General features: G+C 29.2%; 2 protein-coding genes across 2 annotated transcripts; both read left to right on the plus strand.

Moving 5' to 3' along the window:
* The first annotated feature begins 9,485 nt into the window (after positions 1–9,485).
* Positions 9,486–13,922, plus strand: LOC145962980 (uncharacterized). Its single transcript, XM_083084558.1, has 4 exons — positions 9,486–9,643; positions 12,957–13,199; positions 13,282–13,717; positions 13,860–13,922. The coding sequence occupies exons 1-4, from the start codon at positions 9,486–9,488 to the stop codon at positions 13,920–13,922; spliced, it is 900 nt and encodes a 299-aa protein (XP_082940684.1).
* Positions 13,873–17,739, plus strand: LOC145959879 (uncharacterized). The gene is made up of 5 exons (XM_083079084.1): positions 13,873–13,968; positions 14,050–14,164; positions 14,367–14,561; positions 16,896–17,232; positions 17,346–17,739. Exons 1-5 carry the CDS (start codon positions 13,943–13,945, stop codon positions 17,501–17,503), a joined length of 831 nt encoding a protein of 276 aa, XP_082935210.1. The 5' UTR covers positions 13,873–13,942; the 3' UTR covers positions 17,504–17,739.
* The last annotated feature ends 528 nt before the right edge of the window (positions 17,740–18,267 follow it).

An 18,267-nucleotide genomic window follows, 5' to 3' on the forward strand; every position in this document is an offset into this window, starting at 1 on the left:
TTCGAGGGACACTTCCGTCTTTCGAAATGTGCGCGCCACGCAGCTTTGACAGTTGTTGCATTCAGCAGTGAGCGCTTAGTGATAAGCTGCTTTAATAATTTTAAGTCTTTTCAAATTCATAAAAGTAAGTATTATATATGTGAAAAGAATGTTTAATGGTGACCTTGTGACATTTTATAATTTGTAATATCATAATGTAAAGTAAAAATCGTATAAAAATCAAGATCCAACCTAGAAACAGAAGTAATTTTTGTTTATGGATTTTATGTATTTTAGAATATCATTGTAATACGAACGTGCTCGTAATTGTCGTAATAGCACGCGAAATGGCCATAAAATGTTCAATTTCCCCAAATCTCCTTCCCGAAGGAAAAAATGGGAAGAAAATGTTGGTTGCCCTCATCAAAAATATCCTGCGTTATGCGATGTAAGTTTTTATTATTATAATTTTAAAATTACTATTTTATTTGTCAGTGCGATCCCTAATTATTTATTTTTTATTTTAATATATATTATACTTAATCTTTTTTTCAGGAACACTTTACTAGTGATATGTGGGAAAATGAACAAATATTTGGGAAAAAGCAAAAATTAAAACCAAATGCTGTGCCAATAAAAGTACCGCACATATTACAAGATGGTGAGATTACACACACATACACACACAGACACACACATTATAAAGTTGTGTGTATATATATATACGAGGTGTGTTCAAAAAATAAGGTAACTTTTCAAATTTCGCGGGTTAGGTACGTTCGATTTTTAATTTTTTTTTTCTTATGTTGGTACACTCGTCCCGAACATATGTTCACAGTTTCAGCTATATAGCATTTTTTGTTTGTATGTGAGAGACATAAAGGTTAGAACTGTTTTGCGTGTTCGGCGATCTGTTGCTGTCGAAAAAATGGATCAAATGGAATTAAGTGCTCAGAAACACTTGAAATGTTGACAGTGGCATATGGTGAGTGTACTCTAAGTAAAAAAAATGTTTATAAGTGGTACAAACTCTTCCAAGAAGGCCGAGAAAATGTTGAAGATGAAGCTCGCCCTGGACGCCCCAGCACGTCAACAACAGATGCAAATGTTAAAGAAGTAAAGGAAATGGTTCTGAATAATCGTCGAATCACTATCAGAGAAGTTGCTGAAGATGTTGGCATATTACCTTGAAGTTATGCGCCGTTTGCGTGATGCAATACGAAAAAAACGCCCTAATTTGTGGAAAGACAATTCGTGGCTTTTGCATCACGATAATGCACCTGCTCACACATCGTTGCTTGTTAGTAGTTTTTTGGCCAAAACCAACACCATAATCATGCCTCAACCATCATATTCACCGGACTTGGCCCCCTGCGACTTCTTTCTGTTCCCAAAACTCAAACGACCCATGAAAGGACGGAGGTTTGCCACGATTGAGGAAATAAAGACCGCATCGCTGAAAGAACTCAAGGACATACCAAAAAGTGCATTTCAGAAGTGCTTTGAAGACTGGAAAAAGCGCTGGCACAAATATATTATATCTGAGGGGGATTACTTTGAAGGGGACAAAATAAATATTGATGAATAAATAAATATTTTTTGAGAAAATTACAAAGTCACCTTATTTTTTGAACACACCTCGTATATATATATGTATGTTTTTTATTCTTTTGCAGGTACTATACAAATGTCAAAAATGCACTGACAATTAGTCAGTATTTTAAAAATAAACAACACATTGTTGGTTCAGAAAAGCCATTAGAAGAAAATATTGAAAAGCAAATGACTGAAACAGATGATGTAGAAGTCACACATCAGATGAAAGAAATAAATGATGTGGTACCTGATGCACTTGATTGTGACAATATCAATCCAAATGTAACATTAATGGATCAAATTAAAAAAAGTTCAGAAAAAATTCAACAATTCGAGAGACAATTGAAGAAAAAAGATCGAATCATAAAAGTGATGAAGATAAAACACAAGACATATAAAAAGGAATTACAATTAAAATTACGGTGCCTTCAAAACAAAATAGGTAAAACAAATTCTCTTGTAGAAGTTACGTCTAAATTTTTTAATGATGACCAAGTAAATTTTTTAAAAAATAAAAATAAGAAAGTAACTAAATGGAGTAACGAAACTTTATTAAAAGCGTATAGATTGAAATTTTCATGTGGTACTTCGGGCTATTTAGAATTATTAAAACAAAGACATCCATTACCTTCTCTTCGAACGTTAACCAGAAGATTAGAAAATTTAAAATTTAGAAGCGGTTTAATTGATGAAATTTTTTATTTTTTAAGGATTAAAGTTTCACAATTCGGAAAAGAAACGGACAAAGACTCTATGCTAGTATTAGATGAGATGAGTGTTATTGCTGGAAATATATGATAACTCTACAAAAGAAATGGTGGGACAAGTAACTTTACCTGATCATAGTGGCGAAGCTGATGAAGCATTAGTATTTCTAATAGCAGGTTTAGCAAGCCGATGGAAACAGATAGTCGCATATTACTTTATAAATAAGAAAACACGCGGGAAAATATATAAACCAATTATTATAGAAATAATTAAAAAGTGCGAAGAAATAGGTTTACGAGTCCATTCTGTAACGTCCGATATGGGCGCACCGAATCAAAGTATGTGGAATGCATTTGATATTTCAGCGAATAGATACTCTACTGTGCGTAATTCATGTAAACATCCTTGCGATGAAAATCGAAAATTATGGTTCTTTGGTGATACTCCACATGCCTTTAAAAATATTAAAAGTGGTTTTTTTACAAATGAAATTTTTACAATCCCTGATATTTTTGTTCAAAAGTACAATTTGCCAAATAATACTGTTAAATCCTTACATTTTAAAGAATTACTTTCTGCCCCCAACAAAATTTAGAATTTAAACTCGCTCCAAAACTTACATCAGACTATTTAGATACAAAGAAACATTTTTTAAAAATGCGAGTAAGTAGTGCCACTAATGTTTTTAGTGATGAAACAAGCTCTGCTTTAAAATTTTTGGCCAAAGAGCATTCTAAAGAGGAATATTATACTACTGCATGGTTTGCAGATTTCATTTTTCGTTGGTTTAAATTAATGACTGCACGTCATCCAGCATTTGGATTAGGAAAAAAAATATGGAATGCTATGAAAATGCAAGAACACATCTGAAAGAAACCATACTTATTAGTATTTCCCAATATATGAAAAATGTTTCTTCTGGAAATTATGACGAAGATGATAGAACATTTTTATCAGAATTTCTAGACATTTTACAAGATAGAAAAAATAATACAGACGAACAGAACAACAGTACAAATAAATATCAAACATTAAATTTATATATACCACACACTAATATTGTGCTAAACAATATCGAATTAAATGGATTATATTATATAGCTGGATATATAGTGAGTAACATTAAAACTACATGTTATAATTGTCTAAAATGTACAGGTTCTAAAACGACAAGAATATGTCATTATTCAAAGTTAATTCGTATAAAAAAGAAAAGTACCAAAGATACTTTGTTTTTTGTGAATGATACAACATTCAATTATTTCTTGTCTATGGAAAAAATATTTAGAGCTTATTATAAGACAATCTGTTCTTTACATGAAAAATTAAATATAAAACAATTCTTTGTTTCAAAATTTGAAGAGATTCCTTATTCCGTTCCAGATTGTCATAATTTAAGAAAGAAAATTATCAATAGATATAGTACATTTAGGTTAAGAATTGCATCTGAAAAGAGTTCAATGCAAAAAAATATTAGAAATAGTAAAACAATGGCTATGCATTCGAACGTGCAATTATATATATATATGCATTATATATTTTTTAAATTTATATATTGTTTTAATTTAAAAGCTTTATTTTGCTTTGATTCTTATATATATAAAAATATATATATATTTATTTTAGATTCTTAGATATATAAAAATAGTAATATTATTATATAAAATTAATTTTTCCATGCAATAATATATGTATTCATATAATAATTATGTTTTTAGTTTCATAGCTTGTTTTTTTTGTTTAGTTATTATGAGTTTAAATGTACTAATAACATATGTTTTTTATTTATTAAATTTTTACTTTTATTTTCATGCAATAATTATGTATTTAATAATTGTGATATATGTCACTGTGATACAGTACTATTGTGATATATATATATATATATATATATATATATATATATTACTCTGTGATACATATTATTGTAATATTATTGTGATTAGGTTAAATATTATTATTAAAAGCACAAACTGTGTACATTCTTGTGTTCAAATTCTTGTTTTTTATGTGTTTAAAACAAATACATGTTTTGTTCTCATTGTATTTCTTTATTCTTTATTCGTAGTTATTGGTTTTAAAATATTTATTACTGCGATATTATTTATGTATATAACTATATAATGCATAAAACATAAAAAAACCTTACAAAGGTAAAAAAAATACGCTAAGTACATAAAGAATATTCTACCTTGTATGCATCTTTCATAAAAATATTCCTTAAAAATAATTTTTCACAGTAATTTTCCCTCAAAAAATCATTTTCCTAAAAAACAAAACCTCAACAAATAATTTTCATAAAAAAATATTAAAAAATAAAATATCAAAACTAAATATGAAATCAATAATTACTATTAGCCAAGTACTTGAAAGCAATTTATAAATTTGATATAATATTTGCCATGAAATATTAATTTTATACAGTAGAAATATTATACATAAATTCTCCCTAATAAATTAAAATTTTATATTTATTCAGAGAAAATTGATTTTTAAAATATTTAATGAGAATTAGGATTCTTTTAATTCGTATAACACATTTTATATAATGTATATAATTTAAAAAAAAGTTTTACGCAAGTTTTAAATCGCACAGTCTTTAAATCGAAGTAAGTTATGAAAACTTGGCGTGCCCGGATCGTAATCAAATACAGATTAAATATTTAATTACATAATGTCTAATATTTTACATTTTATTGGAGATATATTTGTTTATAATGTAAACAATCCGGGCACGCCAAGTTTTCATAACTTACTTCGATTTAAAGACTGTGCGATTTAAAACTTGCGTAAAACTTTTTTTTAAATTATATACATTATATAAAATATGTTTTAAGAATTAAAAGAATCCTAATTCTCATTAAATATTTTAAAAATCAATTTTCTCTGAATAAATATAAAATGCGTTTTAATTTCTTAGGGAGAATTTATGTATAATATTTCTACTGTATAAAATTAATATTTCACGGCAAATATTATATCAAATTTATAAATTGCTCTCAAGTACTTGGCTAATAGTAATTATTGATTTCATATTTAGTTTTGATATTTTATTTTTTAATATTTTTTTATGAAAATTATTTGTTGAGGTTTTGTTTTTTAGGAAAATGATTTTTTGAAGGAAAATTACTGTGAAAAATTATTTTTAAGGAATATTTTTATTAAAGATGCATACAAAGTAGAATATTCTTTATGTACTTGGCATATTTTTTTTACCTTTGTAAGGTTTTTTTTAGAGGGATTTCACACCTTTTTGTAAAATTTTGTACCCTTTCTGCAAATTATTTTTTGAAGGAAAATATTATCTATAACTCTATAGTTCTATAGTATATAATTATATATATATATATATATATATATATATATATAACTATAGAGTTATAGATAATATTTTCCTTCAAAAAATAATTTGCAGAAAGGGTACAAAATTTTACAAAAAGGTGTGAAATCCCTCTGTATGTATATATATATATATATATATATATATATATATATATATATATATATATATATACATATGTGTGTGTGTGTGTGTGTGTGTGTGTGTGTGTATGTAGAAATTTACATATTTGACTGCGCAACCATAATTATTATAGTTACATAGATATTTATTACATTTGCCTGCGTAGACACAAATATAGTTACGCAGAAATATTCCCTACATGTATAATTATATATATATAAATTATATATATATATATAATTTATTCCTTCAGCCTCTAGCGCCATCTCCACTCTTCATCTCCGCCATTCCACTCACTGCCACAGATTAATAGACAGATCGCCAATGACCTGGATAAAGACTGGACCGGCATTTTTCACTGATTTCGCCATACCGTAGTAGTGGCCAATGCAGTAACTACTAACTACGTTTTCAAGATGAAACAGACAGATGAGTTAGTCTGACAAAGACTAACAATCCATCGCTCTGACTTTGTCTCACCAACGATGAGCGTCTCGTGGACCCGTGCGGCGGCAAGCATGAGGTGTCACCTTTCGCGCTTTTATACTCGGCAAGCGGCAAGTCACAAACGATTTCGAAAGAAATCGTAAAATATATATATATATATATATATATATATATATATATATATATGTGATCACTCAAGAACGCCAGAAGCTTGTGAGCTCGCCGCGATAAGGCAAAACAATTGCGTGTCGATTTCATTGTGCGTAAATCTGTTGAAACGCGGCGCTTTAATTCTTCCGACGCTTTCGCTTCTTTAAAGATCTTATCTTTTCCCGTTTCAAAGATCTTTTCCGCGAGCAAAGTTTGAAAATGTATTATTTAATTTTTACTTTATAATTTGTAATCCTCGATAATTTCAAGAATTTTGTTTGAAAATTATTAATTTTCTATTGCCAATTTGTTTATTTTATCGCTTATTTTCTCACATACTTTTTTCCATTGCACTTTTGCTTACAGTTTTCAATAAACAATTTTTTATCGTAGTTACTGAAAATTATTATTGGGAATTATATACTTGTGCAGTAATCTGAATAATCTATAATTTTGTCGAAATTGTAGATTTTTTTAAAAAAATCACGAAATTCGCGGAAATTGCATGCTTTCTCGATATTTTCCGTTCACGGTAGGCAGTTTGTTTTCGATTGTTGCAAGCGTTTTTCTTGGATTAAAATAGATTACGACAATGTGTGAAGAAACTCACAAAATATTCGACAGATATGCATATAGAAATAGTAATAATGTCATATCATAAAATTGTAAATTGTTTCGTTTCCTCAGAAGATTGATAAAAGATTTGACATTTGTATAAGAAACTGCGATAAGTAAAAATACAAAATTTTTGAAAATATGTACTAAACATATTTGATTATAATAAAAAAGGTAAACTTTGTGAAAAATAAAGAACTTAAAAATTGCACTAAGAAATAAATGGGCTATGTGAGCCATACGGATGTAAGGCGCGTTATATCGAAATTTAATTAAAGAATTGAGAATTAATTCCAAAAATCTCCTTTAAAAGTCTTGGAAATGTCCAAACAAATTTATCGTGCCTCATGCACATTTAAAAGTTATATCGAAAAATTAAATTTCGATATAACGTGCCTTACATCCACGCACAGCTCACATAGCCCATTTATTTCTTATAGTTTATTTTAATATAAGGAGCTTTTAAATTCTTTATGTTAAAAATGTCAAATAATTTTCTTTAATAAAATTTAATTAAAAATTTTGGAACACCGTGTTGAGTAATAAAATAACAAATGTATAATGTGCAAAATATTTAAAAAGATTTATTTCACATTTGAAATAATGATTTTTTAAATAAAAAAGCATTTCATATTAAAAAAAAATTTATTTTTAATATTTAATAAATTTTATATATATGTAAACTTCTCTCCCTCTCTCTCCCTCTCTCTCATACACACACACACGCACGCATAAATTTAACGCATAAGAAAGATTTTGTCCAACTTGCCAAAATATATGTTTATAAAATAAAACAATATAAACAATATAAACGCAAATGTACAATTAATTACATGTGATTCAGACGGAGCAAACAGAACAGCTTTTAATAATTGAACAATTTCTTTGCAACGCACGGCATGTGAGTGGCAGGGATCGGCAAAATATTATTAAAAAATTAATATTACTTGATTACTCAAATAATCAATAATCAATTTAGAAAATTTTTTTATTATTTGGATAATTAAAGTAGAAAATTATTTAATTACTTGGATAATCGGTAATCAAAGTCAAAAATTATTTGATTATTTAAATAATCAATAATCAAAATAAAAAATTATTTTATTATTTGGATAATCAGTAATTAAAGTAAAAATTTCAGTAATCAAACTTAAAAATTTTTCAATTATTCAGTAATTAGGGTCAGATGTTCTTTGATTATTTAGTTTTTAGTTAATCAAAGAACATCTGACCCTAATTTGATTATTTATATAGTTAATCAATGAACATCTGATCCTATATAATTACTGAATAATTAAACAATTTTTAAGTTTGATTACTGAAATTTTCACTTTAATTACTGATTATCCAAATAATCAAATAATTTTTTACTTTGATTACTGATTATCCAAGTAATCAAATAATTTTTTAAATTGATTACTAATTATTTAAGCAATCAAGTAATATTAATTTTTTTAACAATTTTTTGTCCATCTCTAGTGAGTGGGTGCGAGCGGGGGCCAAATCTCTTACCTCTCATTCGTCTCATAATCGATTAGCCTGGATTCGCACCAGGGGCAAAGTCTGTTGGTAAAATCAAAGGAATTTAGCCTGGACTCGCACCAGGGGCAAAGTCTTTTGGTAAAGTCAACGAAGTTTAGCACGGACTCGAACCAGGGGCAAAGTGTGTCGGTAAGGGGCAAAGTCTGTGACACAGAAATAGCGGTCCAGTCTTTATCCGGGTCATTGGCGATCTGTCTATTAATCTGTGTCACTGCAAACCCCGTAATCACCGTATCTCTTTTATCGATCCACGCATCGACCTATCGACCACTCGCTTCCTTCCTTCAGCCTCTAGCGCCATCTCCACTCTCCAACTCCACCGTTCCATTACTCTTCTCTTCCCGCCTCTCCCTCCTTCCGCCATTCTTCCCAACTCAGCACTTTTATTCCAACTTTTTACCTCCCAAAAAACTATCTATCCGCTCTCTCTTCATTTCTGCCTCCACGTCCTCACAGCCCTCTGATACACCTCCATCTCCTCCTCTATTCCTAACTCTCTTCTCTTCTCCCAACCACCTCCTTTTCCTTCTTTTCCGGACACTCTCTTCCACACCTGTCACCTAGCCCATTCCATCATGGCCTCCTATATATATATATATATATATATATATATATATATATATATATATATATATATATACCCTATATATATATATACACATCTATACATCTCAAATAAAGAAAGGAGAAATTGTCCAGAAATTCTTTCCAAAAAATTTGTCATACGTACCTGCTGCTACGGTCTGACTTTTTTGACCAATCAGGACGGAGGTGTCCCTTTTGTTCTGATTGGTAAACCCAATGCTGTAAATCATTTCTAAAGAAAGTGCATCTTTAGTCTGAACCACGTGCAACGTCGAACGAAGTGCATGATAGACGCAGTGTTATAAGGAGTAAAATTTGTGCGCTCACCTTGGTGATTAGTTATATACATATAAGTATAAATAATATCGGTTGCGAGCTGTGAATCGTTGAATTTTTCACGATGACAACGATAACACATTTGTCAGATGAAATAATTGCTACAATTTTGGAAAATAAGAACATTAGCGTAGAGGATATCGTGAATCTTAAATCCACGTGTAAGAGATTACAGCATATAACATTTAGCACCAAATTTTGGGAAAAGAAATGTTTTCAGAGGTATGATTTTAAGTAATTTTTTATTAAATTTTTTATATTTATTTCATATTTGATCGATTTCCATCGCTCAACGAACCTTCGTGAAAATAATAGTGAAAAGATAAAGTTAAAGTTATTACATTGTTATCTTGTTAATTTATATTGCGTTTGTTGCTTCATTGTATATTGAGCTTCTGATGTTACAATTTAATACCATTGTAGTAATGGATCAAAATTTAGTAAAGTAAAAATTTTAAAACGTCTAGAGGCTCGACGAGTTATAATAAATTTTATTAATCATTTCCAAGTTGCTTTATTGATAAAGATAGTTTATTATTATTCCAAATATATGACTCATTACTTTCGTAGATTATAATTTCATCCTTTTCTTAAATAGATTTTATTAATAAATTATAAGCATATCTCTTTTTTTATTATTGTTTTCAGTTATAGCACGCTAAAAATGTATTTTGACTTGGATTATTTTAAATTATTATCACAAATTTACTTTATTATCACAAGTACTTAATTATTAAAAATATATGTTTAAAAATATAGTCTACTTATGTGTTTAGTAAATTTTTTAAATATTTTAAAATTATTTTATTATGTAATTAAGACAAACTCTATTTTATAACTTAAACCACATATGGAACGAAATTAAATAAAAGTACTGTTACAATTTTTTATATTTTAATATTAAAATTTGTAATAACGCGATTACTCAATGTTTACCTATATTAATATTTGTAAAGATATTTCTTTTACATTCATTTGTTTGAAGTGTTTTTCTTTACATTTCGATATTTACTTATGTAATATTCTAATTAATTTTCATAAATTAAATATTTTGGAGTGGAATTCATAAATATCTGCAACTCATAATATCACAAGTACTTTATTCTTGAAATTTTCTGTTCAAACTTTATAGTTTTTACAATGTTATATAATCTAACCATATGCAATCAATTTTATCTATTTGTAGATTGTAAAAATCAAATATTATTTTAATCTAAAATATTTTACCAGTTTTTATTTTTACTTTAATGGCTTGCGTAGATTTAAATATCTCTGTACAATTATTTTCACTTTATTTCTCATTCAAACATGACATAAAATAAAATTAAATTAAATAATGTGAGATTTTATCGCAGCAGGTGCATCTCGATATTACAACATGATAATTATGCACATATAGAGAGCCATTTCCGATTTCAATAATTTTCACATATGTTGTCAAGATCAAAACTCGCGCTAATTGTTTATTAAGTTATCAATAAAAAGAATTTAATGATTAAAACATAGTTTTACGTCATACAACGGTTATGTAACGTAATTCCAATCGAATTGTAACTTTAAATCAGAAATAAGTTTGAGTTGGTTTTATATCTTCCTGAAATGGAGTTTCACCGTAAACGAGGGAGAGGGCAGAACGCACTGTGTTGACGCATATACTTTGCAAGACAAAACAAAATTTACTCTTATTGTTAGCGAGGATCAAGATTATATATATATACCTAATATATATACATTAGGTGTATAACTAAGTTCCCGCCGTTTTTTACTTGAAAAATGCATTTATTTTAATAAGAAAATGAATTAATATATTAATCAAAATATAATCCATTGTTTTCTACGACTTTTTCCCATCTTTTTTGCAAAAGTCGGATTCCACGACGATAGAACGACTTGTTTTTTTAAGCAATCCATTGATCGATGCATTTTTGGACTTCTTCGTAATTGGAGAAGTGTGTATCGGCGAGCGCGTGTTGCATTGATCGGAAAAGGTAATAGTCCGATGGAGCCAAGTCTGGAGAATAGAGGCTGGTGCGGGAGAACTTCGCATTCGAGCTCCAATAGTTGTTTTACAATTCTTGCAATATGAGGTCGCGCGTTGTCATGCAAAAGAACCACTTTACGTCGATTACTGGCCTTTTTCCCATCAATTCATCATTCAATCGGTATAATTGTTGTTGGTAGTGGTCAGCTGTGACTGTTTCAGAAATCAATCGATGAGCTTCAGCTGCAGTTTTATTTAAATCAAAGTAGTGAAGAAGTACATGTCGAAAAAACTTATCACATTTAATTTTAAATCGATTAAAAAAATATCTCTCACAAAAAATGAATCTTTGCGCACTCAATTTTATTGACAAATGCCTAACTTCACTACATTTGCAGCTGGAGCCATTTAATTATGAGCGGCGGGAACTTAGTTATACTCCTAATATGGTGCTCAAAAATCATTAAATTGAATATTATTAATATTTTACATAAAAGTTGTAGGATTCAGAAGGGGACATTCGATAGTAACATTGATTTGACCTTGAGTGAACGTGCCAAGATCATATTGAGATCAATTTTGTGTCTTGAAAATCCTACGGGGGCCAGAAAACTCGCTAAAAACGATCTTGTTCTCTATTTTACATTTCATATTCTTGTAGCTCATCTCGAGAGCTTTCCAAAACATTATAATAAAATATTTTTTATTAAGTATTCCTCGAGTTATGAGGCTTGAAATAATTTCTTTAATTTTAAATGAACCATAAACCATAAAATATCTTGTGAAATATTCATTTCTCGATTATCTTATTTCAATACTTATGCACAAAATAATGAGAGGAATTAATTAATTAGTGATTAATCAGTTGATGTAAAGAAAATATAATTGTTTTTAAGAAAAAATATGTAACTTGAAATTAACAATTACAGATTTAAAAAAAAAACATAATTGTTTTTTTTTTAAATCTGTAATTGTTAATTTCAAATTACATATTTTTTCTTAAAAACAATTATATTTTCTTTACATCAACTGATTCCTCACATTATTTTATGCATAAAAGTATTGAGGGGAGATAATCGAAAAATTAATATTTTCCGAGATATTTTATGGTTTATGTAAAATTAAGAAATTATTTTAAGCCTTATAACTCTAAAAGTACTTAACGAAAAATATTTTATTATAGTGTTTTGGAGAGTACTCTCGATATAAGTGCAAGAATATGTAATAAAAAATATGGAGTTCCATTTAATAAAACAAAGTTCAATTCCATATGACCTTGGCACATTCACTCAAGGTTAAACCAATGTCACCATCAGATGTCCCCCTCCGAACGCTACAACTTTTGTCTAAAATAAACTTATGTCTAAAATATTTTTTCATCCGACCACTTTCTCCGATGTTAATAGGGATGCACAATTAAAATACATCCTGTATATATATAATTAAAAAATATAATATAATATGTGTTTACTTTGAAAAATAAATATTGTCTATTATTTATTGCTGATGTTTGTTGTTTAACATATTTTTTAAGAACATTCTTTTCAATTTTAGATTTCCCTTGTCGAAAAGAATACATAACAAAAATAGATTGAAGAAAATTGTTAACCACTTAAAAGCAGGTGTAAAATGTATTCAAGAACTACGGCATTATGTGTCACTAATGTCTTATAATAACTTACGGGATGTCAAAGAAATGGAATTGAATAAACTTCTGCGTTTCATAGCTGGACATTCTACAATTTATCATATTGTTTTGGATGATATGAATAGAATTATTTCTGCACAGTTATCACGGTAAAATTTAATAAACCAAATTGCCACTAACGTTATAAATTAATGTAAATATTGTACAATTAATATGTAAATTTTTTTTCAGGCACGATTCCAATTTAACAGTTAAATATTATTTCGACCTAATTTATCATTGGTTAGAACAGTATCGGTTAATATACAAGCAAAGGAAATTTATATCCATGCCAAAGGAAAAGCAACTTTTAGAAAAGCAAATTACTATTATCGCACAATATTTTCAACCCTGTGTATCTTATTCAATCATTGATACATGGTTAAATGATATTGCGCAAGAAGTACTAACCTGCCTTAAAAATAGATATCCTACACATTCAGTATTCTCAACGTCTTCTGAGCAATTTACTTTATGGAGATATAACAATATCAACGATAACTTCTGGAATCTGACAGAAGCCCAACAGATTATGTATATTATTGAAATTATGTTTTCTAATTTTATTGTTCATCAAGTACATCAATTATTGGTAACATTAGAAGTCGAGAGAAAATATGTGAATTTTGTAAGTTATTTTTTTTATATTATATTAAATTGTAATGATACTTTGTTATGCACTTCGAAAATTATGTATCATATCTTGTAAATGTTAAATATAATTTTTCTCTAATAAAATTTGATGATATAGATTTTACAACATTTCCAAGGATGTCTATTGGCTATTATATTTCACAGCGTGGCTAGAAGACTTGGTTTATGTTGTTTTCTGAGTTATAAGTATGATTTTGAAATGGCAATCGTATGGAAACCAAAATAGTTAGTAACAATTTTAGCTCCAGAGCTTTTCAATCTATCTGATATATATATTTACAAATAATTATTATTTAATATTTTCAGTTATAGAAATGGTCAATCGGTAGAATATTTTTATACGACGTCCTTCCCCCGTAGCATTACTAGAGAGGTATGTCACCTGGATATACATCCACAGAATCCCTTATATAACATATCGGTAAGCAACTTTTTATGTATAGGTTTTTTTCTTAATTTTAGTAGGAAGTAGTTAGTGAAAATAATAATCAATTATAAGTCTTATAAATAATATGTTAGTCAATGAATTAATATATTCTATGAGCAATAAATAAAATTTTATTTTCTTTTATTTTCTTTTCTAATAATTGAAATATTGTTTATATATATTTATCATTTTTTAGCAAATACGAAATCTGATATTTGATCTCTGTAAATTGAGAAATCATTGTAATGTTTGCACTGATTTACAATTGAAACATCAAGTATTTTTCAAATGGAAACTTACGTATATGTGGAACTTTTTATCACTCTGCTGCGATAATATTGAAGATATACAAACAGATTATGAATACAGAAATATTACGAGTTCAATACAGGTAGTGTGTAACACATTGTACATGATATACTGAAATATATAAGTATCTATATGTACAGGGTGGTAGAAAATTATATGTCATGGCTTTGATAGGTGATTTTCCAGATCGAGATCAGTAAAGAAGTTGCATTTGCAAAATTGATCTTGACCTTGAAATTCAAGGTCAAATTTAAAATTTTTGTATTTGCTTAAAAAATTCTGCTCATCAAGTTTATTTCAAGGAATTATAATCTAGACATTAATCGCGAAACGCCCCTGTTGAACACGCTGTAGCATGGCGAGGGTTCCGATAAGCCCGGACATTTTGCCTGTTCAAAATGCTCGTGTTAGAAAAGCTAGCCTCATCCATTAACAGCACGTTTTCTACAAAGTTGGGAGTTTTTGTAACATCCACCGACAGAACTTTTTGCGAGAAATAGCGACCTTTAGGCCGCAATTCCTGCATTATTTGCACCTGGGAAGGCCGCAAGCCCTTCTCGCGTATTATGCGAAGTCGCTCTTGGTCCCCAAAACGCTCATCAAGGCGTTGGAATTTCCGACGATCTGGAATTTCACCCGAGGGCGTACCCGTCGTCCATTTGCGCGATTTTGCAGCAAAATGACATAAATTTCGCGTGTTCGTGCATAATTTCCAAGGGCTTGATCAATTGCCCGGAGTATTAGATGTTGGTTACGACTATCTCTATGCATTCGTCTACGTTGATGTTGCAAAAGACGTTCCATCATAAGCAAACTTCTAAGATATGCAGAAGGAAGGTATGGAATCAAGTGGAAAGCCGAAATCAAGATAGTCGAAGAAATATTTCAAATCGAATTACAGCGGCTTGCGTTTGCAAACCACTCATATCGGTAGCGGGGCATGAGTTTTACCTTCTCCTGAAGGAAAAGAAAAGCATGAATTGATTTGTCAGTCGATAGAAAAAGACGGAACTTCTTTCATTAATATTCGCGACAAAATCGTATATTCTAATTTTTTCAAATTCATGATTTTATTTTGGGTTGAAGGGTTCATTTGCGACCCAGTGATGCCAGATTCCGGCCTTTCGGTAGCATGGAGGGGTAATAGGAGGAGACAAAACATGATTTTTTCTCGCTCTTTTCTCGCAGAGAAGACTTTCTGGCATCACTGTTTGCGACCCATGGTCTCTGACTTTTGTTACCTTTGATGAGCAGAATTTAAACCAATAAAAAAATTTGACCTTGAATTTCAAGGTCAAGATCAATTTTGCGGATGCAACATTTTTCAGATCTTTACCGATCTCGATCTGGAGAATCACCTGTCAAAGCTATGACACATAATTTTTTACCACTCTGTGTATGTATACGTATATCTGTATGTATATATATAGATATATGAGTTCAAATGTCAACAAACACTCACCCGCAAAGAAAACGGGCTACTAAATTTTAGCATAATTTTTTTAACTTTCAATAGCGATAAATCAGCAAAAAATCGTACTGAGATGAAACGAAGCTCAAATTAAAGCTTAAACATTCCTCCTGAAAACCAAGAAAACCAGAGTTACAGAAAATGTTTTAAAAATGGCGGACATTGAAGATAGACTTTGAAAAATGCGAAACAAATTATTTTTTTTTAAACTGTTGCGTTGCTCAGGGGAATCGGCTGTCGGGTACAAAAATGTATGAGTTTTGAAGCTCATTTATTTCCTAACAAATCCATATTTTAATCAATTTTCTACGACCTTTTTTAATAAAGTTACACCGTTTTGAAGAAAATGTTACAAAATGGACCTTCTGTTATAAAATCTGCAAGTCAGAAAAAAATTGTCCGCGTTAATTTATTTCTGACTTGCAGATTTTATAACAGAAGGTCCATTTTGCAACATTTTCTTCAAAACGGTGTAACTTTGTCAAAAAAGGTTGTAGATAATTGATTAAAATATGAATTTGATAGGAAATAAATTTGCTCCAAAACTCATACATTTTTGTACCCGAGAGCCGATTTCCCTGAGCAACGCAACAGTTTAAAAAAATTACTTGTTTTGCATTTCTCAAAGTCTATCTTCAACATTCGCCATTTTATAAAACATTTTTCGTAATTCAAATTTAGCTTTCTTGGTTTTCAAGAGGAATGTTCAAGCTTTAATTTGAGCTTCGTTTCATCTCAATACGATGATATTTTGCTCATTTATCGCTACTGATGCTAAAAAAATTATGCTAAAATTTAATGGCCCGTTTTTTGGGTGAGTTTACAATGACAACTGTCTATATCATTTAAGTAATTACAATAATTACTTTTGAAAACATTTCATAAGAAATATTGATTAAATTTTATTATTACATTACTATATACACATTTGTTATGCACATACAGGATAGACTTAATATCGTCATAGATAAACCGGAAATAAGAAAGGAAGAAATTGAATTTACGATTGGTATGATCGTAACGCTTTCAACGAACGAGTATTTATCTCCGTTCATTAGTCATCAACACAGTGGCGTGATAATTGGTTGGCATTACAAATGTAAAGCTACGCTCGTAGAGGAAAAATTGTATTCTTTAGTTCCGCATCTGAGGGACTGCTATAATAATCAGAATATACGTTTATGCAGATGTCAAACTTGCAAATCAGACAATTCCAGATTTATCTGTCAGCCGCACTATATAATTCTTGCAGACAATAATATAATGTGTTACGTAACACAAGGTATATATGAAATATATATTAGTAGCATCCTCTTTTGTAAATTATATATATATTTTATATGATTTTTCATCTCTCTAAACACGCGCTAAAAAATATACTTCTTTTTATTTTAGATATGATACACAAACGTTCACCAAAGAAGATCAATAATGTAGAGATAGGGCGATATTTTTCTAAATTTGAAGGTACTTATTACGTACCAAATGAAAACTTGACAAGGAATTATCCAACTGATATCGCTGTTATGCGCGAAATATTTTCTAATCAGTAGTGTGTATGATAATATCCATAATATGTTTATATATGTGTGTGTGTGTGTGTGTGTGTGTGTGTGTGTGTGTGTGTGAGAGTGTGTTTTAAAATGATGTATAAATATTTTTTAACTTTTCTCCATGAAGATATTATAATATTGTAGACATTGTAAAATTAAACAATATTAATGAATGAAATATATTTTATCTTTCATGTTATGAAAGGTAAAATATAATAAGAATATATATAGAATTATGTGGCAAGAAATTTTTGTGACATTTTAACTAGTCAAACTTTTTTATTGATGAATTTACTTGAATTTCCACAACAGTTTCCACAACACTGATTTCCCAATTTCGATTCTTCAATTTAACGCTCCTCATGTGCAATGTACTACACAATTCTGTAAACTGTATGAACCTCATATTATGTATTGAATTTAGGCATATGGGTGTCTTCTACAGAGTACTCCATACAGGCTGTCACAAAAGAGTCGGGCAATATCTGGAAAACCATAAATGTTGTAAAAGAATGTTTAATACAAAAGGAAGGTTTAAAAAAGGTTGCAAAGTTTAAAAAAATCTATTTAGCTTCATCAGTTAGATCTTGAGTAGCGCTGCCAAGGTTAAGACAAAATCATTCTGAATTTTTAAAAGTAAATCCTTTATTCTTTAATGCATATTCTTATAGTCTTTTTCAAGACTTTTACAAAATACTATCCTATTAAAAAAAAAGTAAAAAAAATATGAAGACAAAAAATATCCCATGTACATAAAGAATAAG

The sequence above is a fragment of the Camponotus vicinus genome, unplaced genomic scaffold (genome assembly GCF_025532165.1).
Source record: "Camponotus vicinus isolate PSW18456_S1 unplaced genomic scaffold, iyCamVici1.0 SCAF_1, whole genome shotgun sequence".
NCBI classification, from domain to species: domain Eukaryota; kingdom Metazoa; phylum Arthropoda; class Insecta; order Hymenoptera; family Formicidae; genus Camponotus; species Camponotus vicinus.